The sequence below is a fragment of the Limanda limanda genome, chromosome 22, assembly GCF_963576545.1.
Source record: "Limanda limanda chromosome 22, fLimLim1.1, whole genome shotgun sequence".
Lineage (NCBI taxonomy): Eukaryota > Metazoa > Chordata > Actinopteri > Pleuronectiformes > Pleuronectidae > Limanda > Limanda limanda.
Window position 1 is genome coordinate 1,812,779 of NC_083657.1, and position 23,283 is coordinate 1,836,061.

At 47.0% G+C, this 23,283-nt stretch overlaps 1 protein-coding gene across 1 annotated transcript; it reads right to left on the minus strand.

Annotated features, from left to right (window-relative positions):
- Nucleotides 1-1,474: 1,474 nt before the first annotated feature.
- Nucleotides 1,475-22,264, minus strand: LOC132996023 (solute carrier family 12 member 6-like). Its single transcript, XM_061066320.1, has 26 exons — nucleotides 22,168-22,264; nucleotides 18,050-18,272; nucleotides 13,812-13,906; nucleotides 13,343-13,471; nucleotides 11,456-11,602; nucleotides 11,311-11,365; nucleotides 9,364-9,494; nucleotides 8,958-9,199; nucleotides 8,743-8,870; nucleotides 8,483-8,668; nucleotides 7,836-8,000; nucleotides 7,641-7,739; nucleotides 7,414-7,471; nucleotides 7,152-7,326; nucleotides 6,933-7,051; nucleotides 6,746-6,844; nucleotides 6,507-6,626; nucleotides 6,266-6,370; nucleotides 5,592-5,760; nucleotides 5,315-5,510; nucleotides 5,058-5,227; nucleotides 4,827-4,958; nucleotides 4,482-4,589; nucleotides 2,005-2,270; nucleotides 1,715-1,848; nucleotides 1,475-1,603 (listed from the first exon to the last, which is right to left on the minus strand). Exons 2-26 carry the CDS (start codon nucleotides 18,261-18,263, stop codon nucleotides 1,512-1,514), a joined length of 3,534 nt encoding a protein of 1,177 aa, XP_060922303.1. The 5' UTR covers nucleotides 18,264-18,272; nucleotides 22,168-22,264; the 3' UTR covers nucleotides 1,475-1,511.
- Nucleotides 22,265-23,283: the final 1,019 nt, after the last annotated feature.

Here is a 23,283-nt window from a genome sequence, read left to right on the forward strand (position 1 = left end):
AGAAATAATCAAACAAAAACAGCAAATTTTCTTTCAAAATTCCTTTATTTGCTCCGTTGGCTTTTCAATCAGTTTTTTTTTCTTCTTTTTTGTAACGATTCCTTTTTATATTAATGTCATTAAAAAAAGATAAAACTCGGGATCTTTTTCGCCCGTATGTACAAGCGAGACAACAACGTTTAACAGGAAATGACGGTGAACATGAAAGAGTCCCTGCACGATAACGCTGTAGAAAACAAAAAGGACAAAAGCATGATAGTGGAATCAAACACCTCGAGGTTACGACCCCGAACTTTAGCAACGAGCTCACGATCGCGTTCAGACGCACAAACACAGCAGGAGGTGAGCGGGGGGGCGGCGGGTTCAGGCGTGAGGTGGCGAGTGTCGGGTCGGAGCTCACACGACACAACGCAGCAAACACTTTCAAATAGAGGGAATGGAACACACAAATTCAGTGTCAAGTGAACACATCTAACGCACACACACACACACACACTCTGAGTGAGTTTTCCCAGCATGCAGTGCAGCAGTCCTCTCCTCAATGGTCCAGTGTGTCAACAACTCGTCTTCTTTCCGATTCTCTCACAACAAAAAACAACCGCAAAGTTCGTCCTCGCGTTTTAGGAACACACTTTTACCTCCAACGAATTAACTATTCACATGCAGTCCAACGGGGGGGTGGGGGTGGGGGGGGGGGTTATGGCACAGACACAGAGACATGACGGCTCCCGAAAAGTGAAGCCAAAACATCTTACACCCCCCCCTGGTGGCCGGGTTCATATTGAACAACGGGAGGAAGCGGAGACACGTCGCCCATCTTTGTTTTGACCGTCTGAGCCGAAACCATTTTAACCACTTTAAGCCGAACCCACTTTAAACTTCACTGTGGATTCGGTTCTGGTGGAGATCTGAAGAACCGAGGCTGGAACTGATTGATTTCAAGTAAAGAGATTTTACAGAAGCTCGCCGACGTTTTGGTGGACGTAGCACGAAAGACTCGGAAGTACGATAAGAACATTTCTGCGTCTTTCAGGAAACACGAAACACACTCGACGCTCAGAGCCGTCACGTCTGCTTCCAAAATACATTCTGTACAAAAAGAAACCCTGAGTCTGTTCAGACGCTCGGAGCCTCCCGCCCTCTGGAGTCTGGTTCCTCACTGGTTCCTCACTGGTTCCTCACTGGTTCCTCACTGGTTCCTCACTGGTTCCTCACTGGTCCCTCAGCTGTCGCACAACGCTGGTCCCTTCTCCCACAAGCCGACAAACATTCAGACACACACACACACACACACACACTCGTATTTTTCTGGTTTTTCCTTTTTTTCGCATTGATGGAATTGTGTTTCTGCGGAATGGAAACCCTCGTGGTGAGAGGAACGTGAACAGAAGGAAAGGATGAGGGCCGGTTCGACGCTGCAGCCAATGACTGTCTCTCTTTTCGGGACACCCCCCCCCCCCCCCCCCCCCCCGTCTCCCTTCTTTAACGCTGGATTCCTCTCTTCTGTCCAATCAGGAGTAGATGGTGATGACCTCACTTCCTCCGCCTCTGACCAACAGCACGCGCTCCAGTCCTTCTGTCAGGACCTCCAGGAACTCCATGTCTGGTCCAACGAGTCAAGGGAAACACAAGCCTTTTGGTTACAGAGGAGACAACAGACACACAAACAGAGCGACTCGGAGCTTCCTGGAGAAGCCGGCGGTGAGGAGGATACAGTTCTCGTCTCCCTCGGCGTTGCGGGGGGGCCCTGGCATGTTGAGCAGGACCAGTCGGGCGTCGTGGGACTTGTTGGCGATGACCTCGTTGAGCTTGACGGCGGTGTGCATCCTCCTGACGTTGGAGTGATCGCTGCAGGAGAAGAAACACAGAGCAGCTCAACAACAGACTTTACTGAAGACACTCGCACACTTTGAAACGCTGCTCAGATCCGGTCACATCGGCTGAACTCTCGACTGGATGTTTTCTGGCGTCCGGTCTGTGACCTTGTGAAGACGCTCCACTCACGGCCTGATGCTGAGCATGTCTCTGAAGCCTTCGGGGGTGGAGCATCCGGAGTGCGCCGCCCTGTAGTGCAAAGTCCTCTGTTTGGTCCAGGTCATCTGAACTCGACGGTTGTGTTCGCAGTTACCGCTGCCGCCGCCGCCTCCTCCTTCGCCATCACCGCCGCCGCTCGCCGCCCTCTCTCGCTCGCCGCCGTCTGTGTCGTCCTCCTCGTCCGACCCGATGCTCGTCAGACGCAGCATGGAGTTCCTGTCCTTCACCAGCTGGGCCTGAGGGACAGAGACAAACAGGTGGTTTCTCACCTCGTCACCTTCTGGACCTTTGTGTTCTGACTCCTCCCTCTTCTACTCATGGAACCCTTTACCTGTGCGCCTCCTCTAGCAGGAGTCAGAGCTGACTCCTGCACCGGGGGGGATGGGGGGGGACTCGACTACAACACAAGGTCACCTAACGTGCTAACGAGAGGGAACAGAGGTCGCTCTGGGGAACAACTACAGGGACACGAGCTGAATCAAAAGGCTTCTGAGATTCAGAAGTGAGTGATGCAACGAGAACTGTGAAATGAATCCTTCAGATAAACAACAGAAAGAAGAACGGCTGAATTTTTAAGATATTTGGGATTTTTAAAGTCTGAAAACAATAAAGTTTGCAGTTCTCGAGCCCCCTGCTGGCCATTTGAGGGAATACAGGTTTCAGGCAGGTCCAGATTTGCTTCAATTCAGTCTACGTGCATTTTTAGTCACAGTTTAAACCATGAGTTAAACCATAAACCTTAAGAAAAATAACTGTACGGGTTATTTACACAAATTCACACTTTGTTTTTGTGTTTTTCTGAAGGATTCCACAGAACTCGCAGCTGATCCAAACCGTGCGAGTGAGAAAACGTCTTTGCTGCGATTCTAGAACGAGACGACTAACGTCGGAGCTGCTCTACGTCACCGAGCCGAAGCTTCACCGGAAAACTTACATCATCAAAACTCCAGCGAACCCTCTGAGGCAAAGGGAGACAACAGCAGCTTTAATAGAGTTTGGATTGATTCTCACAACGGATTAAAACAAATGCCATTTATGTAATATTTTTCTCTAAAATGCAGAATTTCTATCATTTAACATGTTTTTTTTTGTCTTAAATTAGATTTCAACAATACATTTTATGTGGAAACTACGACTGAGCATCAGGATCCTGTTGAAGAAAACATTTCAAGGATAATGTTGTAATATTACGGGTATAACTTCGATAAGAAAAACATGATAATATTCAGTAAAGCTCTAATACGTCAACCTTATTCTCACAGCATTACGAATTCATTCTTGTAAAACTACAAATGTTTACCTCGTATTATTAAAACATTATCCTCATTAAATTACAACATTTCTTTCTCGCAACATTGCAACATTATTCTCAATACTCTCATTAATTAATACTTATTATCTGTCCTAACACTCAAAGTTCTACTCTAAGCATTTCTACATCTTATTAACACGAAGTCACATTTCACACATTCGTTCGTTGAGAGGAAACTGTTGTTGGGGCACAAGTGTGTTTTGTTTTATATTTGCTTCTATATCTGATATGATTTTCTCAAACATTTTACACAGAACTGATTCAATTCTGAGACGATAACAAACATTCAAAGATTCTATAAAATCAGCTCGTCTAATATTATGGGTATAAGTTGTAATTTGATAATAAAAACATGATATTCAGTAATAAAAAACTCTAATATTTCAACTTTATTCTCAAAACATTACGAATTCATTCTTGTAAAACTACAAATGTTTTCCTCGTGTTATTAAAACATTATCCTCATTAAATTACATTTCTTTCTCGTAACATTGCAATATTATTCTTAATACTAACATCACGACTTTCTTCTAATAACAGTACGACTTTATTTATCTGTCCTAACACTCAAAGTTCTACTCTAAGCATTTCTACATCTTAATATCATGAAGTCACATTTCACACATTCGTTGAGAGGAAACTGTCGTTGGGGCTTTTTTAACACAAGTGTGTTTTGCTTTATATTTGCTTCTATATCTGATTTGATTTGATCACGTAACTGATTTAATTCTGAGACGATAACTAACATTCAAAGATTCTATAAAATCAGCTCGTCTAACGGCTCAAACTGTGTGAAACCTTCCGGAGTTTCCTGCGTCTTTTAACTCTTCTTCTTCTACAATTTGATTAAATTCATGAACTCACGTCTGTCCATAACCACTGACCTCACCTGAGACTTTGTAGCGCCACCTGCCTCTGGCCTACTGCTGCTGCTACCAGGGTTTCCCTGCTAAAATGATGCACGACATTCACAAGATAGAATAAGATGTGAGTGTGTTACGACTCATCTGGCACACAACTCATGTTCATGTTGACAACGACTCAAAGCCGATCATCTAATCACGGATCCCGAGTCACACGTACAGTTCAGGTTCCCCTGGGTTTTAATGTTCACGTACAGTTGGACTTTTCTCACCTCTCGTTCCCGGTCGGATTTAGAAAGTCTCATCTGTCGGAGCATCTGGGATCTTTGCTCCATCATCAGGGTCCGCTCGTACGTGTACGCACTGATGTCGCTGTCGTGCTGAGAGAAGAGCAGAGGAAACAGAAAGATCGTGAAGATTGTGTGGAGACAAGTTCTTCTGTTGACTCTCAGCGGTATCTGTGAGGGAAGGACCTTCACCCTGTGAAACCACAGGTGAACCGAGTGCTGCTTCGGTTCCAACAAATCCAACAGAGTGAGACGTCTTTCCAAACAAAGGTGTGTGTGTGTGTGTGTGTGTGTGTGTGTGACAATAACTAGTGTGTGTCACCAACGCACCATCTCCACCACTTCCACCTCGGCCTCGATGCGGAGGTGATAGAGGAAAGTCGCCAGGTCCTTCTTCATCTGGATTGAATTATCCTCCATCTGGGCCACTGTGAAGATTCTCATCCCACACTTACGCCACACCTGAGGGGGGGGGGGGGGGGGGAGTACAGTCAAACACAGCTGCTCGAAGCACCACATCCTCTCAGATTTGATACAGATATTGAAGATGCGTTCAGGGACCTTGTGCTGGCGCAGGAGAAACGGCAGCAGCATGAGCATCCCCCCGTCGTGGACGATCCACCAGACGTCGATGTAGCCCTCGGTGCAGGGCTCGCTGTTGCTAGGGAACAGGGAGATGTTTTTGGGAACCAGCAGCGCCAGGTGGCCGGCCGTGGTCACCCGCACGGTGTCTGGAAAGAACAGGGGGGGGGGGGTTTAGTGAGTTTAGTGAACAGCAGCAGCAGCAGACGTGACAGGCTCAGCGCTGGAGGACTCACTGATGAAGGTCTTCCAGGACTGAGGGTCCTCGCTCTGCCTCCAGGCGTGAGGCCAGCCCATCACCACCGTGTTGGGCTTCATGCCTCCCAGGCCGCTGGACTGGATCATGTGACTGATGCCCTCGCGAGGCTTCTGGGCCACGATGCACTGGCAGAAGCCCTTCACGCGCTCCTTGTCCATCAGGTGCTTCAGAGTCTGAACAGGAACAAACACAGGTGAGATCAGGAAAACTGTTTCTAGAGCAACAAAGCTTCGCGAGGATCTTCTTCTCCCGACCTGCTCGGCGGCGAGCGCCTCTCCGTAGCTCTGCAGGAAGTTTCCAGACACGACGGTGCCCACGATGGTCAGACCCTTCCCCGCCTTCAGCTGGCTGGCGAAGGTCAGCAGGCGAGGAGACTTCACGTGGGCGTCTTCATCGAGCTTCAGCAGCACTAAGAGCTGAGGCCTGAAGGAGATAGAGCAACACGTGGATTCACCCGGGAGATCGAGAGGATCTGTGTTCTGTGAATATTAAAACATTCACGTTGCATTTTGCCACCTTGGTTTTTAATTAGAAGAATCCATATTTGAAGGAGGAGGGGGCGGAGCCTGACAGAGAACTACTAGAATCACTTTCTCATTGACTTCGATAGAAACTACCAGTGGAGTCGCCCTCTGCTGGCCAGGCAAGAGAATACAGGTTTTAGGCACTTTGCTTTTCAGACCTGGAGTCGACATTCAATTTACCGTTATATAAATAGAATTCAATCATAACTATAAATAGAAAACTTGAATCAGTAAAATAAATCCCGTCTGTCTCTACACGCTCTACAGAAAATCATCATATAATAATTTTGAAAGCAGTAAGAATAGAATTGGGATACATGCAGGTGTATTTAGCCATTAGCTGAAAGTTGTTTTGTTTCCAGCATCATTGTCCCTCATCTTAAGATCTTGTTGTGGTTCAGTACCTCCAGTTCTTGGTGTGTGGTGGTCCCTCTTCCAACCTCAAGAGGGCGTAGCGGGCAGCACTGAGTGACAGGCCGCGGATCCCGTCCCCCCACTCTTTCTCCGCTCTGACACACACACACAAGGAACATATAAATATATACACAAGGATATGAAGATTTAAATACTCTGATATGTCATGTGTATTCTTCGACCTCCCCAGACAAGCCGCTATCCAGGGGACACATCTCCATGGCAACATACCCGTTGTACTCGATATATTTGTAGATCATGCCTGCGATCACCATGGCGATGATTGCGTAGAGCCAAGAGGAAATGAACATCAGCGCCAGGCAGATGATCATCCCCAAGAACGACAAGGTCCTGGACACAAGAGGCAGAGATCAGTGCTCGTGTAAGGCTGTGATGTAGTGTGTGTGTGTGTGTGTGTGTGTGTGTGTGTGTGTGTGTGTGTGTGTGTGTGTGTGTGTGTGTGTACATACCAGTGGTAGTAGGAGAAGCGTGGTCTCCAGTTGGGCGTCCTCAGGAGCGTCTGGAGGGCACAGGCCAGGTTCACGAACAGATAGCACATCAGGAAGAACCTGGATGGAGAGAAAATGAATCAATCATATTAATAACAAGTGTGAGATATCCCTCCCCCCCCCCCACTGACACACAGCTGTGTCTCACATTGTGAGGATGGGAGCCACCAGGTCCAGAGAGGCGATGAGGATCCCCAGCTCAGCGATCAGGCCGGTCAGCAGCAGGGCCCAGGTGGGTTCTCCGTTAGCCTTCCCGTGTCCAAACACCTGGACCAGGGGACAAACGCACAAAGGGACAGTCAGTGTCTTCAGGAAACACTTTCTAACGACTACCACGTGGATATGGATCATTATTTGCAGCTCCAACCCGGAGGAAGGGGATGATGTTGTCCTTGGCGATGGCCTGCAGGAGTCGCGGCGCCCCGGTCAGCGACTGCAGGCCGGCGCCACACGTGGAGAAGAAGGAGCCGATGACGATGACCCAGGGCGTCGGCCACGCCAGAGTCCCCACCACCAGGTTCCCTTTCACCGAGTCGCCAAACCTGCAGGAGGGAAAAACACACGTCAGAGGGAACAGAGAGACTGGATCACACAAACACAAAGAGACGGGTTCAAGGTGTCGGACTGACTTGTCTCGGAGGACCACGCCGTCGATGCAGGCGCCGAACAGAACCACACTGGTCAGATCTGGACGAGGCGCTCAGGGAAACAACCGGCCAATCAAATGAAAGCAGTGATAAATAAAGCTGAAGTGAGGAGGTTTTCATTTGATGTGCAAATTATTGTAACAGATCATTTCAGGTAAGTTAACAAGTCAAAAGAAAAAAGAAACTGGTGTTCCGTGCTGAAAGGATACAGACGATGGAGGTGGTGAGGATGGCGAGGATGGTTCCGATGGGGATTGAGCGCTGAGCATCCTTCAGGTCGCCCGACCGGTTGGAGCCAGCCATTATTCCTGAGGTGGAAAAAGGCATGAAGAAGAACCGGGGATCGATCGCTGGTCGAGCGTTTCGGGAAGAGAAGATGACAGAAAGCAGGAATGTGTGCGTACCTGTGACCGAGGGGAAGAAGATGCCGACCAGCAGCGTGAAGGAGGTGGTGATGTCAGCAAACACGTAGGGCTGGTGGTTGGAGGCGGGGGGGGCAAAGTGAGAGGAGCTGACGGAGGCTTTCTCCACCACGTCCCCTTTACTGACGTAGGAGCTCCACACGTTCTCTGTGAGGAGAAGATTCAACAAGTGTTGGTTATTATTACTTATCACACCGATGTTGATGTGTTCATCTTTCAGCTTTCCCGTCTAACTTTATAATATTGTATTTTAAAATTAAATGTAGATAGCCTGTTATATATTATAGACCAATGTCGTCTGTATGAATATGAGAATGAAAGAACAAGGAAATGTTTTGGACAATCTGAAGTGGTACATAACTGTTAATATTGAGGTGATATAATATATAGTAATTGTTGATTTTCAATAATGAAAAAACTGACGTCTGTAAATACAAACTTAAATATATTTCCCATATTTTAACACTCATTCTTGTGCCTTTTGAGTACTTAATGCTTTATGTACTCATTTCTATATTTCGCAGAGGAATAACCCGAAGTTCATGTGTGAAAACAGCTTTACACATACACACTCATAAACACACACACACAGACACACACACACACACACACACACACACACACTCTACCTGAAATGATCCCACTTGCCAGACCGGGGATCCCTTCGATCTGAGAGAAATTGTTGGACGTGAAGTACTCGTCGCAGGAGGCGTTGAGCTCGGGGCCGCGGCAGAACTGCTTCCACAGAGACGTGGTGAACTCCACCAGGGCAGGAATGTGGCCGGGGTCAAAGGTCGGGGCGGCCGTGCTGTTTTCTATCGGGACGGACAACAGGAGGTGATGAAATCTGAATGGAAGCGACTGAGCTGTGGAGTGTCACTGAACCCACCGGTGCTGATGGTGAAGTTGGCGTGGTCGCTCTCCTCGGGCTCGCCGGCCGGCAGCAGGAGCGTCTTCGCACACTCGCTGTCCACGATGGCGTGCCCGTTGATGGTTCGGTTTCCCAGCATGCACACGCTGCGGACACACACACACACACACACACCTCGGTCAGCACGGGGGAGAGTCTAGCGACTGGTCGGCGTCGTTTAAATCAATACTTACGGAAACTGCGGCGGTTTGAAGGCGGAGACCAGCGCTCCGGCGTAGATGGAAACGATGGAGACGATGACGCACGCCAAGAAGATGGAGGCTAGTTTGTTGACGTACTTGACGCCCACGAAGACCAGCAGGGACATGAGAAGGAGACAGATGGAGCCGTAGACACGCATGTTGTTCAACATGGCCGCCGCTTCGCCCTCGGGGGAGTTGGACTCAAAGATGGCCGCCTTGGGTGCTATGTACATCTGGGGGGAGGGAGGGAAATTAAAGTAATGTTATGATCAAACCCTTGCAGAATGGGCGCTGATGCCGACTAGAGTAACATCACACATCGTGGTGGTGAAAAGAAAACGACAACAACAACAACAATAGCTTCTCGTAATGAAGAGGAGAAGGAGGAGGAACCCACCAGCAGGATCTCGATGGCGCCCAGGATGTACATGGCTCCAGCAAAGGTGGTTCCCAGGTAGAAGCAGATGCCCACCGCCCCCCCGAACTCCGGACCCAGAGAGCGGCTGATCATGAAGTACGAGCCTCCCGCTGGAGAGGGGTGCAGAGAGAGAGAGAGAGAGGGAGGGAGAGAGAGAGAGAGCGAGGCAGGTGGAACATCAGGGTAGAACGACAGAAGAAGAAACATAAAAGATAAGGGAGGAAGGCGATGAGGAGGAGAAGAGGAGGAGAAGGAAAGATAAGAAGAGGAGATGGGACATAAAAGAGAGATGGAATGGATGGTTAGTAACAATTTGATGTTAGGAGGTGGGGGGGGGGGGGGGGGGGTTCCAGAAGACAGAGCAGATCTTTGGTGAAATCGTATCTACGCAGCTCAAACTCCACGTGAGCTCAGATACAATTTGAAACCAGTTCCAACCAGATCACGAGAAGGAGTCGATCAGAAACAGAATCAACAAGTTCACGACGGAGTCAAAGTGCAGAAATCAGTGTTTGGTTTCCAACATGCACATCAAACAAAGAGTGTGTGTACATCGGACAAACAGGCAACACAACGTTGTGATTGTAGTGTTGCAGGTTTGAGTTAATGTTGATGTAACACAACAACATATTCAACAGATGAACTGAAACCGTTGTGACAGCCGCTCAGGAAGTTTGCCAACGGAGAAACTTCATGAACTCAAAATAAAAAAGTTAAACAACCAAACAGCTTGAGTCTCAGTAGATTTGTGAATCCAAACACTTTTGGTTTCTTTACTTTCATCCATAGACTGTAAATAAAGATGGACGTAGGAAACAGAAGCTAAAAGAATCCAGATCCTCAAGACACAACCTATAAACTACTGACCTCTGTTATGGTCAAGATTTCATCAGCAGGACTCATTTTGGATCTGAATGAATTAAACAGAATTAAATCTACGGTGACAGGACTTGAGAGGAGCTGTCATGTCGTCCATCTTTATTTACGGCCTCTGTTTTAACCACAGTTAACAACGTTCACACAGTGTCTACTACCATCTGGATCTAGATGGTGAGAGAGCACGAGCGTATGGAAATTAAATGTGTGTAAGACAAGTTAGACGTTAATTATCTATGTTACCTACCAAGAGTTTAGCTTTCTATGTTCGGTTATTACAATGTCACATGCTCGTGGAAATATCTCACTACTTTGGCGTTTAGGAGACTCGGCTAGTGGCGTTTTAGTGAGAGGTCAATGGCGGATAAATGTCCTGGGTATTTAATGTTGTGTGCAGACAGAGAGGGAGAAGTGGACAGAGGGAGAGACGGGACAAAAAGAAACAACATTTATTACAGGACAAATATGCACTTCATCAAATGGCAGCAGGAGGACGGGAAGGAGAACAACCTGGAGGATTCACAAAGCGACAAAAACGACTCAACGGTTGCTGTTACGTGACGGGACAGTTGGGACCGGGTGGGGGAGTGAACTGTCTCTGACCGAGTTAATACAGACGTGTTAATGATGCTCGACAGCCGACGGATGAGGAGCAGCAAGTCGTACCTCCACGAATCAAAGGTCAAGACTTCAAGGTGAGATTTAACTGGAGGTTTGATGAGGGAGGTCACAGCGATGAGGAGAGGAGAGAGGAGAGGAGAGGAGAGGAGAGGAGAGGAGAGGAGAGGAGAGGAGAGGAGAGGAGAGGAGAGGAGAGGAGAGGGGAGAGGAGAGGGGAGAGGAGAGGAGAGGAGAGGAGAGGAGAGGAGAGGAGAGGAGAGGAGAGGAGAGGAGAGGAGAGGAGAGGAGAGGAGAGGAGAGGAGAGGAGAGGAGAGGAGAGGAGAGGAGAGGGGAGAGGAGAGGAGAGGGGAGAGGAGAGGAGAGGAGAGGAGAGGAGAGGAGAGGAGAGGAGAGGAGAGGAGAGGAGAGGAGAGGAGGTGAAAACATACCTGGTACGACTCCGTTAGTGGCGATCGCACTCATCGATATCGCAGTCAACATCGTCTGAAGTGGAGAAAAGAGACAAACAGCTCAAGTTAGAAGGTTTTTAAATCACCCGTCTGATCCCGTCTTCCATCGGAGCCCAGCACTCACACAGCAGCAGCAGATGAAGACGATGGAGAGCGCCTGCAGCACGCCGGCGTTCCCCACCACCCAGGTCAGCCGCAGGAACAGGATGACGCCGAAGATGTTCTGCAGGCACGGCAGGTAGACGCCCATGAAGGTCCCCATCTGCGGCGCCTGGAGGGAACGAGAAGAGTCGGCGTCAGAAGCCAAACACGGCACAGAACGTGAGGAGAACTCAGCTGTGACCACGTCTTTAATATCATATAAACAGGATAGAACATCGTGAGTGAGGAGGTGGAGACCCGCGTCCATCTTTATAAGCACTCTATTACCTTTAGCTACATTTTACCAGATTGATTTTCTATTTAGTCATCCCGTTAATATAAATGTATGATTAATTCTGTACTCTCAGTGAACTACTTCATTCATGTACAGGGCTCGTGACTGCGACTGATCTGGTCGCATATGCGACTGGAATTTTGGCCGTGCGACTTGATTTGAAATCACGGTCGCACGCGTGCACCTATAAATATAAGCAAAAATTTCAGGTGTGCGCCTAGATAATGGGCTGCAGAACCAAGTCATAAGCTGGTATGAGCGCTAGAAATAATAAGATCCACGTGACTGTAAAACTGATTATATTTTTAGCTATTAATGTCAAAATTAATACTGATCTGTGAGGCCATTCTTACGTATGATGTTAAGTTATTAAGAAAGGACTTTATATATATAGTGTTGTAACACTATGGCACATGTAGTAGATAGTAATATGTTGTTCTACTGATCATGACCGTAAAACTGATTATATTTATAGCTATTAATGTCAAAATCAATCCTGATCTGTGAGTGTCACCATGGTTTCTTAATGTTATAATATTCTTGTTATTTATTTTTCAACAGTTGACTGCAGGTACAAGAGCAGTCTGAGTAATAAAGAATTTGGTTAAAACAAATGGTGTGATTTGTCCTACTTCCCCTACCATCTAAACCACCTAAAATACCGTGCAATTATTTTCCACCTATCAATGTAGGCCTTTATCTAAGCAAGGTCATGCCTTACCTTTTATAATCTGTTCAAACATGTTATTCCAGGTTGTTAACATTGATCAATAGTAGTATTACTTGGTTTGGCCAACGTTTTATAGTGGTGCGCCTAGATTTTTGCTGGTGCTCCCAATTTTTCTGGGTTAGGAGCACAGTGCTCCTAAGCCAAAACGTTAGTCTGGAGCCCTGCATGTATCTATTTTAATAAGTTAAGCCCTGACGCTACACCACCATAACACACGGGACTGAAGTTAATGTTTATCCTGAACACTCATTGTGGCTGGAAGGAGGATCAAAGATGTTTTTGTTCGACTTTCCCCGGCTGCTGTCGGCAAATAAGATCCTGCAAACAATCAGAGCCGGGTCGGGGATCACAGAGTCTCATCTGGGCGACTCGGCTCCGGATCAGCCGAGGTTTCAGAGCGGATCAGGGGGACGACCTCCTGAACTTTCACTTGCAGACGGCGGGTCAAGAGGTCGATAGTTAAAGGTTTCACAGGGACTCCGGGTTTAATCTTTAATGTGAATCTCAAGGGATTCGTCTTGTGTCTTTACCTTTTATATCGTTATGTTGTTCAAAGGGCTAAAGATCATTTGTGCAGAAAATAACTGTGTATTTTAGATTTGTTTGATCTGAATCAACATGGATTTCCCGGAAAAGTAAATTGTTGTTTCATCCAAGGGAAACAAATATATTTCTTAACATGCATTTGTGTCTGGGGCGTTTCCGAAGCTGGTATTGGAATCAGAACAACTCTATAAAGTTCTGATAAGATTATTTTATAGTGGCAGCAGCTGTGTTACGTGCTTCCCTTTGCTTTTATCACTTACTGTATCTTTGAAAGTTCTCCTGAAGACTTTGAGGTTTACCTTGCCAGGTTTCTTCTTCTCACCGATGCTCTCGGCCTCCTCGTGCTCCTTGGCCCCCTGGGTCAGGTTGGTGTAGTTTGCCAGACGACTGAGAAGAGAGGACACCTTCGGCCGAGTGTCCATCTCCTCCTGTGAGATGAAGAAGAAGAGGGTAGACGAGAACGGGTGAGGAAGATGGGGGGGTAAGGAAGAAACAACAAGGAGGAAGGGAAGGTGGAAGAGAAAGAGCAGGGACAGGGAAATAAAGAGAAAGAGTGGAAGGGTGAACAAGTGGGTGAAGATGCAGAAAGATGGAGGAAAGAAAGGATGGATGGAGGGAGCCAGATGGGACGGGGATATTAAAAGACTTGTTTAATACATTGTTGGAGATAGAAAACAAGTTTCCAGGGACTTTTTAAATCTATAAAAACTAAAATGATAATTTTTTAAGAATATTTACAACATGATTAAAATGTGTTGCATTGCGAACCTCAAATAAGGCCAAGTTTCTGTCGTAGAAATCATCATCATCGACCCCGTGGCTGTTGTTGATGTACACGCTGGAGATTTTAGAGTTTCCATCACCTGGACACAGATAAAGACAGAATGAGACAAAGTAGAAGAGACACACAGCGTCTTCAACATCTTCATCCCGTCCCCACGGCTCTCTGAGGTCGAGTCGCTCTCAGATTCGTTTCTCCCTCCCGCAGACACGCACAGCTTCATACATTGTCACGGATTCAGTTCCACCTCAGTCAGCACAGGCCTCTGCATCATCAGCAGCCGCTGAGTCAGCAGCATCACTTCCCCCCCGCCTCACTCTCAGGCTGACGGCAGCGAGCGGCCGGATGCAGCGATGCACTCGAGTGAAGGACGCACGACACACGACAGGACTCCAGACCCGATTCGTGGAGGAAGGAGTCGACTGTGATAACAACGTTGTGTTGTGTGTAAATAAGATTGTTGCTCTTTGTTGTCGCCTTAATTCTGAGTGAGTCTCTTTGTCTCAAGTTAACACACAAATGATTTATCAAATGCTCAATCACAATCAGCCGATTCAAGCCGTTCACTTCGGTTTCAGCATTTAAGTTGGAAAATATATAAACTTTTATATTACAGGATAAATAATGCAGAAAAACACTTTGGCTGTTGTTGTTGTGTTTTCTTTGTATTCGTGGTTATTCATAATAAACTTGTAAAGTATCAAGCCTCAACTACATGTCTTGGTCGTAAGGGTTTCAAACAACATCTTAGGAATCATTGATTATTTATTTATTAAATATATATATCGGACAATATATTGGTGTCAGATATGATTGACTGACATCTGGTGTTTATCCAGCTTGATTGAATTTAATGGGATTCTTCTCCTTCTATAGAAAAACCAGTAACACTCATCTCTTCAAATCTACTCACAACCTCGTTCATAATAACTGTACAGAAAAAGTTTCATTTAAGGGATTATAAGCCGATCAATTTATGAACCACTGCTTAAAGATGAATTAATATTCGAGAGCCCAGACAGAAAACTGCACAACACACAAGTGCTGAAACATCCCACAATGCATCAGCTACATTTTTAGAACAGAGCATCTGCTGGTTACACAAGAACAAAATACCAGCATGTGGCTGGTGGGCGGCGACTTCCCAACACATTCCTTCACGTGGCCCGGAGACAGAGTGGGAAACTGCTGGTTAATATTCAGCGGCCGAGGCAGGTTGTCACGGTGGGAGAAGATTAACCAACTTGCTCATTGGGATTTCTTATCTAACTGTTTTCCTTCATACCGTGAGAAGGTGTTTTGGATGAGCACAGATTCTCGTGAGAGAAGTTCACTCGTTAGTCAGACGCAGATCGAGTGTCCCTCTGGAATGTTGAACGTCTAACCTGTTCATCAGAGACAGTGTCGGTGTCTTTTGGTTTCAACACTTCCTGAATGCTCAGACTGTCTCAGCCTGACGGACTCGGCCTGATGTCACGTTTCCCTTCTGTCGTTCAGTAGAGAATGAATCTGTGCTTGTTGTTTATGACCTGATGTGAAGCGATTCATTAATTATAGAGCTCAATTGATTAATCAGTGGATTTGAGCCTGACACAGACATTGTATCAGCATATTTGCAGATCTATTTACATTATAGAATGAACAATCTAGAGGCGATGGGCATTTATGTTTATATATACAATAAGGTTTATGAATGAACTGTAAAATATCAAGCCTCAATTACATTTCTATGTTATTATGGTTTGATAACACCTTAGGAATCCTTGCCAATGTTATCTATATAAATATATGAACATGTAAACATCCTGTTGAATGTTTCAATCTTGATTTTTGGCTAAAAAAATTACAAGTTGGTCTGACAAAACCAGACAAATAGAGAAAGGCCTTATACGTTATTATGTTTCTTCACTATTTTCGGACATTTTAAAGATCCAACAATGACAAGGAAATAAAATAAAAAGTTGTTCTTGTCTTGAGTCAAAATCCTGCAGATCCTGTTTCTCACCTGTGACTTTTCTACGATTGTTGACTGAAGGTTTTCAACACTTGGTCGAACAAACAAGACGCATGACGACATCAGCTCGAGCTTTGAGAACTTGTGAAAGACGTTTTTCACCATTTACACTCCATACGACCGACACAGGCATGATCGTGGGCTTCTGCTCATCTATGAATATTTGTGGACAACACACTCTTTCGCCCTTTTGCTGTCTTTGCCTCTGCAGAGAAAAACAACAGTCCTGTAAATAACTGCAGCGTTCACGCTCAAGTTAACACGGAGGAACACAGCTGTCCACAGTGTGCGTGTTCCCAAGAGGAGAGGAGATCAGCACACCTCAGTGCCATGCCTGTGTGTGTCTGTGTAACACAGAAAGCTACTGGAGCCAGGTGTGCGTGTGTGGACATCAAATTCAACATCTAACTCAATTGGCATCAGAACTAACGGATCACCAGGCTTTTGACCTTTCTGAAAATAACCCTCTTCCTCCAGCCTCTTCTCCTCTTCAGGATCTCGACTCGTTCGTGTTTAAACCTGCAGCATCGCTCCCGTGCGCTCGCTGCTTTTCTCTTTCAGCCGCCGGGCAAACGCTGATGGATTCTTTGCGTGGGTGAGAGACTGAGAGACGGAGAGACGGACAGAAGGAGAGGGAGGTGTGCGTTCTCCCAACAACAGCCACAGCATCACAACTGATCGAAGCTCAAATCGGATTAACCAGCTCCATTTCTATTTATGGAAGCTCATTGAACAACGTGGGGCTTCCTCACTACTATGCCACTGCTTGAGTGGATCAGTGAAGCTAATACAGTTACATCTCTCCACGGTTATCACCCCCCCCCCCCCCCCCTTGGTTGAGCCTGTGAATCAGCACAGCTATTCTTACACACTTGGGGAAAGTGAATTACTGCCACATGACAACTGCCCAGTCATGGCAGCCACAAGGAAAGGGTTCAGTGTTTGTCTTCGTGTCAAACTGGACTCAGGCTACATCCATACGACCACGTTTTCAATCAGAGACGCTCACTGTCCTCACGTCATCACTCATATATAGAAGCATTTGGTTGTTAGTGGCGGAATTGTCGTAGATTGCTCGTCTCCTCTCCACAGGTAAACGTTTGTATAATCGTAGAATACAGAGTTTAACTGCACAAGCTGATAGCTAAGACATCAGGGTCGGTAATGCTTGTTGCGTTCTACACTGGTTCCCGAGGCTAAATCTGACGAAAACAGTGAATCTAACGTCCTGAGCGAGAAAGACCCAGTTTCAAATGGAAACCCAGAAGTGAGCGTGCAGCTTCCCGAGATGTGAACTGAGCGCGTGTGGAAAGGTTTCTGCTGTCAGCTTCCATTAAGAGAAGGGCTGAGCAGCAGCAGGTGGGGGATGTGAAACCTACATTAAGATCACACAAGGTGCACATTTCACTTCTGTTATTGTTCCCGCCGCCGGCCTCACTGCAGTGACGGTGGCGTTGTTGAGCTACTGCTCAATTTGTCCCGGCCCCCCCCGAGGCAGCCCCCGTGGGGACCGGCGCTTACTCAGGAAACAAATGTGCGAGCGTAATGACCCAGAGAGCAATAAACACATTAAAGAAAACGCCTTGTTGGACTTGAGACGTGCCTGAGGGTGGATCTAAAAATAGCACTTCTCTTTCGACTTCCCTTTCAACACATTTTGGACACGGAGCTTTTCAAACCCTTGTGAGCTTGAATGTCTTTCTGACCGACCCAAGGCCTCTTTCTATTCTGCAGTCGGTTGTTAAGATACAGAAAATACTACGAATAAGGACAAACAATGGAAAGAACAGCAGGTTTTTGATGATCACAATGAGGTGGAACTTAAAGTCGGTGCTTTCACTCCTACGTGTCCTTCATCCTCAAAGAGATTTCCCTCCAAACCAACACCGATTTGTCTTTACTGAATTTGTCCAGTGATTATTCAAGTATCGTCAGGTTCCCGTGTTGGAGCCAGTGTGACATGACTTGCTTATTTCTCAGCCGGCTGGCTTACAGGTGGATTAAGTCGACTGTGTCAACCTAAGCAGTTAAGATGATATGAGGGGATCACACACAAAAGAGTGACACCTTATGCAAACTGCAGTCAGGAGCAGTCTCGCCAGGTGTTCGTCCAACGTAAAGAGCGAGAACACGCCTCATCATGTATGTTCTTACGTTTCAAAACAGATCTACTTGTGCGTGTGTGTCTTGTGATTCTCGTGCGTTCTTCACCTTGCTCTGTGTTGCTGTCATCGGGGGTCTCGGCCCCTCCTCCTCCCGCGGTGGTGGTGGAGGTCTCGCTGTGCGGGTCGCTCCGGTTGACGCTCTCCCGGGAGCCGAAGCGCACGCGGGCGCCCGATCGGGAGCTGATGTCAGGGGAGGTGTCCGACAGCCCAGGGAGGTCCTCCGCCTTGGTGGGCGTCACGGTGAAGCGCACTGATGCCATGGCAACTCACTGAGAAGAGGAGAGGACGTTATAGGGGGTGGAGGAGATGATGGACCCTAACCCTGGGGGGGGCGAGGCTAGCTCCCAGGTGATGCTGAGGTATCGGCAGCCTCTACAACTTGTCATTTTGCAACTCTAGTTCTCCATTGAAGCAAACTGGTCGTTTACCACCGGTCGGGTGAAAGATAATATATGACCGGCGTCTTTCTATGCCCACGAGTGTCAGATAGAAATGGATTCAGAACGGACACCAGCTCAGGACATATAGAGAATAGATCAGAAGTTAAGCTTGTAAAACAAAGACTGGTCTAAAGGTCTGTGAACAGGATCTCAGTATCTCCAACGAGGAAAAGCAGAACTGATCTTAATTAGTTTTGTCTGCATTTATACTAAGGGTGTCACGATACCAAAAATTCAGTAGTCGGTGCCAATACCAGTAAAATAACACGATTCTCGATGCCAATTTCGATACCACGGTAAAATAACAGCTGGCTCCAATCCACTCCCATGCGCCGCTTCAGCTTCCGGTGTAAACAACCATGTGCCGGCGCGCTAAGGATTAGCGCGGCGGCGTTGCTTCCGTGTCCGGTGTAAACCCGGCGTCAAACGCAAAGTACTTCCATACACGACTCTTTGTGCCTTTTTAATAAACAAGTCGAGGTGGGGCGAACGCTGCAGCCGCAGTTGCCGTCTTGGTTTTCAGAATGTAAACGTCGACTGGCGCAGCACCGATGCTAATGCTAAGTTGCTAACAGCTGCTGGCATCGAAGCTGACGGTGCCTACGGTACTTCAAAAACTTGGGCATCGGCATCGTTTTGTTATGTTAGTATCGACAGGTATCGTAGGTATCGGTTCTCGTGACATCCCTAATTTATACTCATATATTGGCTGATACATCAGTATTTATTTCTGCCTAACATCGGCATTGACCAACATATATCCATCGTGATTGGGCTCCGATAGTCACAGAGCGACAAATACCGTTTTGTAATTCAAAAACTTGGGCATCGGCATCGTTTTGTTATCTTAGTATCGAAAGGTATCGTAGGTATCGGTTCTCGTGACATCCCTAATTTATACTCATATATTGGCTGATACATCAGTATTTATTTCTGCCTAATATCGGCATTGACCAACAAATATCCATCGTGGTTGGGCTCCGATAATCACAGAGCGACAAATACCGTTTTGTAATTCACCTTTAACATATCACAGGCACAGGGAAGTTGAAAAAGAATCACTGCAGCTCCTTGTTTGTTTCTTTAAGTTTCCTTCGCGCTCCTACAGATCAACAGAGGCGGGTCCCAACACGTTATTCTACTCTATAAAACGTGAACAAAGCCGTGGTTACTGGTGAAGCGACCGTGGCTCCGCCCTCCCACAGCATGACAGCTCTCTGGGTGAGGGAGGCGTAGAACAATAACCAGTGCATGAACCTCGAGTGTCGAACTGGAAGGAGCAAAGTCGACTCCCTCCGAGGCGTTTGGGGGGGGAATCAGTGACAGGACGGCTGCAGATGGATGAATGAATTGTTTTTAGCTCGGTTGATAATTTAATTATTAAAAGCAGGGCAGTTTGAACCGGTTGTGCTGGTGCTGCTTTCCTCTCGCTCTGCATGCAGGGGCACGGCCCAGGTTCTCTACACAGGGGATGGGGGGGGGGGGGGGGGTAACAGGCTGATAAACACCCACCAGAGGATTTGAGTCTAGACAAACCACATTCACACCTTCAGGCAATTTGTCTCCACAGCAACTCAACAGTCGTTTCTTGGGACTGAGAAGGAAACCAGAGGAATGTTTCACTCCTTCTTTTATTCGTCTCAATAATCAAACTGTTCTCTTCCCCTTTTAAAACACGTCCCCACTTCCTGTCCACTTTCGATCCAACCGTCTATTATTATTATGATTATTAATACAGCAGGAAGATGAGCAGAACATTTTGTTCCCTCTCTGGTAACTCAGCCTGGATTTCTGCTTATTTAAGCGTCTCAGCAGATTTTCATTCTGCTCTCTCACATCGACGCCTGCTTGTGATTTAGATCTCGTTCTGTCCGGAATCTAAAGATTATCAGTTTACTGTCACGTATCAGAAAGAAATTATTAAAATCCTCACATGTATATTTTATAGACTAATCAAGAAAATAATCGTCACCTGCAGCCCTGAAATGATTCATCTGGGTTCATAAAGGAAATCTACAAACTGGCGGTAAATCAATTCTCTGTTATTGTATTGCTATCGCTCTAAATGTTATTGTGATAAATACTGATTTAGTTTTATTGCCCAGCATCAAACATCACTGATGTGAGGAGTGAATGTTTAGTTTCAGACAAAATGAGACATTTAAAAAAGGTATATCTGGACTTTTGGGGCATTTTAGAATATCTTCTGACATTTTACAGACAAAACAATTAAGCGAGGACTTGAGAGAATAATAACTCGTGTAAATAATCCTTACTTGCAGCCCAGAGATGTAATATAAGAGTGTTTAAAATACTTCAGCGAGGCAATATTCATTCTATAATAATAAAATCATACTTTAAGAAGTATTACACAATAACAGGGCGATAGCATGGTCCCAGTTGATATTATAACTGGACAAAAACAAACCAAATGAGTCTTTATCTTCAATTTGGATAAAAAAATACTGTTGCTTTGATTATAAATATGATAATAAGGAGTCAGAGTGGTTCTGTTGTTTCTCCTCTACCAGTCCGTGTGGTCGATATTAGACGGAACCAGCGTTTACCAGTAAGGAGACACTGGTTCTGCTGGTGGGAGCCCAGCAGAACCAGTGAGGAACCAGTGAGGAACCAGTGAGGAACCAGTGAGGAGCCACTGGTTCTACAGCAGCTGGTGGGAGCCCAGCAGAACCAGTGAGGAACCAGTGAGGAGCCACTGGTTCTTCCAGCTGCTGGTGGGAGAACCAGTGAGGAACTAGTGAGGAGCCACTGGTTCTCCACCAGCAGCTGTAGAACCAGTGGCTCCTTACTGGTTCTCCAGCTGGAGCCCAGCAGCTCGAGGAACCAGTGTTTACCAATGGGGAGCCACTGGTGGGAGCCCAGCAGCAGCTGGAGAACCAGTAAGGAGCCAATGGTTCTACAGCAGCTGGTGGGAGCCCAGCAGAACCAGTGAGGAACCAGTCAGGAACCAGTCAGGAACCAGTCAGGAGCCACTGGTTCTACAGCTGCTGGTGGGAGCCCAGCAGAACCAGTGAGGAACCAGTGAGGAACCAGTGAGGAACCAGTGAGGAACCAGTGAGGAACCAGTGAGGAACCAGTGAGGAACCAGTGAGGAACCAGTGAGGAACCAGTGAGGAACCAGTGAGGAACCAGTGAGGAACCAGTGGCTCCTCACTGGTTCCTCACTGGTTCTCCACCAGCAGCTGGAGATGCTCGCCTGTTCGCCGCCACTCGCTTCCCATTCTAAGCCAATTAAGCGAACCATAAGAGTTCTGGCTGGAACCGGTCCCTCCCTCCGCAGCTTGCGTGTCCCCGGGACGTGTCCCCCGGAGCACCGTCCCGGGGACACGTCCCGGGGACACCCGGCGGTTTCACGACCGAAGGAGAACGCGTCCGAGGCGGCGGAGAGGAGCCGAGAGGTGGGACCGAGCGGGGGGGTGTGACCGGCCCCTGTGGGGGGGGGAACCGTGGAGGGACAGGGACTAAGACACCGGGAATGAGACGTGGAAGCGGCGAGAGACATCCCGGGTCCAGCGTGGGACTGCGAGGGGTGGGGGGCGCCGCTAGCCGATGCTAACGGCAGCTAGCCTCGGAAGCTAACGGCAGCTAGCCGCAGCTAGCCGCCGCTGGTCCCCCGTCCCCCCGCGGAGACCCGCACTCATCCCGGCCCCCTCCGAGCCTCCGGGCTCCGGTCCCACGCACAGCGGACACTTGGGGCTCGTACCTGGCTGCGGGTCCCGGTTCGGGTCCCGGTGCGGGTCCCGGTTCCTCTCACATCCGGAGACATTCGGCACTTTGGTCCCGCGGAGCCGACACAAAAACAAGCGAGAGCGCGCGGTGTGTCCCGCCTCCGCTGCCGTAGTGCCAGGCTGACCCGCGCATGCGCACTGATAGATGCTACCAGCGCGGCCAGGGAAGTGTAGTCCGGAAATCAGAACGCGTCGATCAGGTGTTTCCCCGGTAACTTGTTTCTGACCATCACAAATCCTGAGTTGAACTTTTCTTTTGTTACTTTTGGAATAAAAAACAATTTTACATCGAATATTGAGTGTTTCTTTGCTTAATGTTTGAAATTAATATATGATATATATATATATAAAAACAAAACGACAATATATATATATATATCGTTTTGTTTTTATGTACAGTGCACCAACCACACCATGGCAATTTCCAATATATGCAAATATACGTGGCAATAAAAAGAATTCTGATGAATGTTTTTTATGATTTAATAATCTAAGTATTCATTAAATATCTTGCTTTTGATTAACACAACACATTATTTTCCTTGTTCACTTTATAAACAAATATAAATTGTGTATCACTGTTGTGTATTGACTATGGAACACCTACCATTCTTTTCACACAGCTGCTCCAGCTCATCTGATGCATGTTGGTCTTGTTTTATAATCCTTTACTAGTGAGGAAGAGAAATATGAACTATGAGCTAGCTAGCTTCTTTTCAGTATGAACTGAATAGACTGATATGCTTTTTGATTATCCTTATCCAGAGTGTTAGTATGGCTGCTCGCAATCATTTCAGATTCACGGCTTAGTGGTCATGATGATACAGAATGAGGAAAATGAGCCAATTCTTGGTCTGGATTCAGAATCTCTGATGCTGAGGACCTGACTTTGTACAAAAGGATCCACATGGAATCGTGGGTGTAAATTAATGTCAAGAAAGGAGTCTTCTTCACTCCGGAGCTGGATTAAAGACACACAGGCTCCTTTGAAGACAATGAATCTTCACACACACACAACTCTCATCGAAGGAGCTTCTCCTGAACGAAGAAGGAAAGAATAAGCTATAAAAGAATATAGCAGAGAATAAACG

Excerpts from the sequence above, each read along its gene's own strand:
- LOC132996023 (XM_061066320.1), bottom strand. The coding sequence starts at position 18,263 with ATGGCATCAGTGCGCTTCACCGTGACGCCCACCAAGGCGGAGGACCTC. Across the intron at positions 5,761-6,265 it reads CCACACACCAAGAACTGGAG|GCCTCAGCTCTTAGTGCTGC; the intron begins GTACTGAACCAC and ends TATCTCCTTCAG. Across the intron at positions 5,511-5,591 it reads AGGCGCTCGCCGCCGAGCAG|ACTCTGAAGCACCTGATGGA; the intron begins GTCGGGAGAAGA and ends GTTCCTGTTCAG.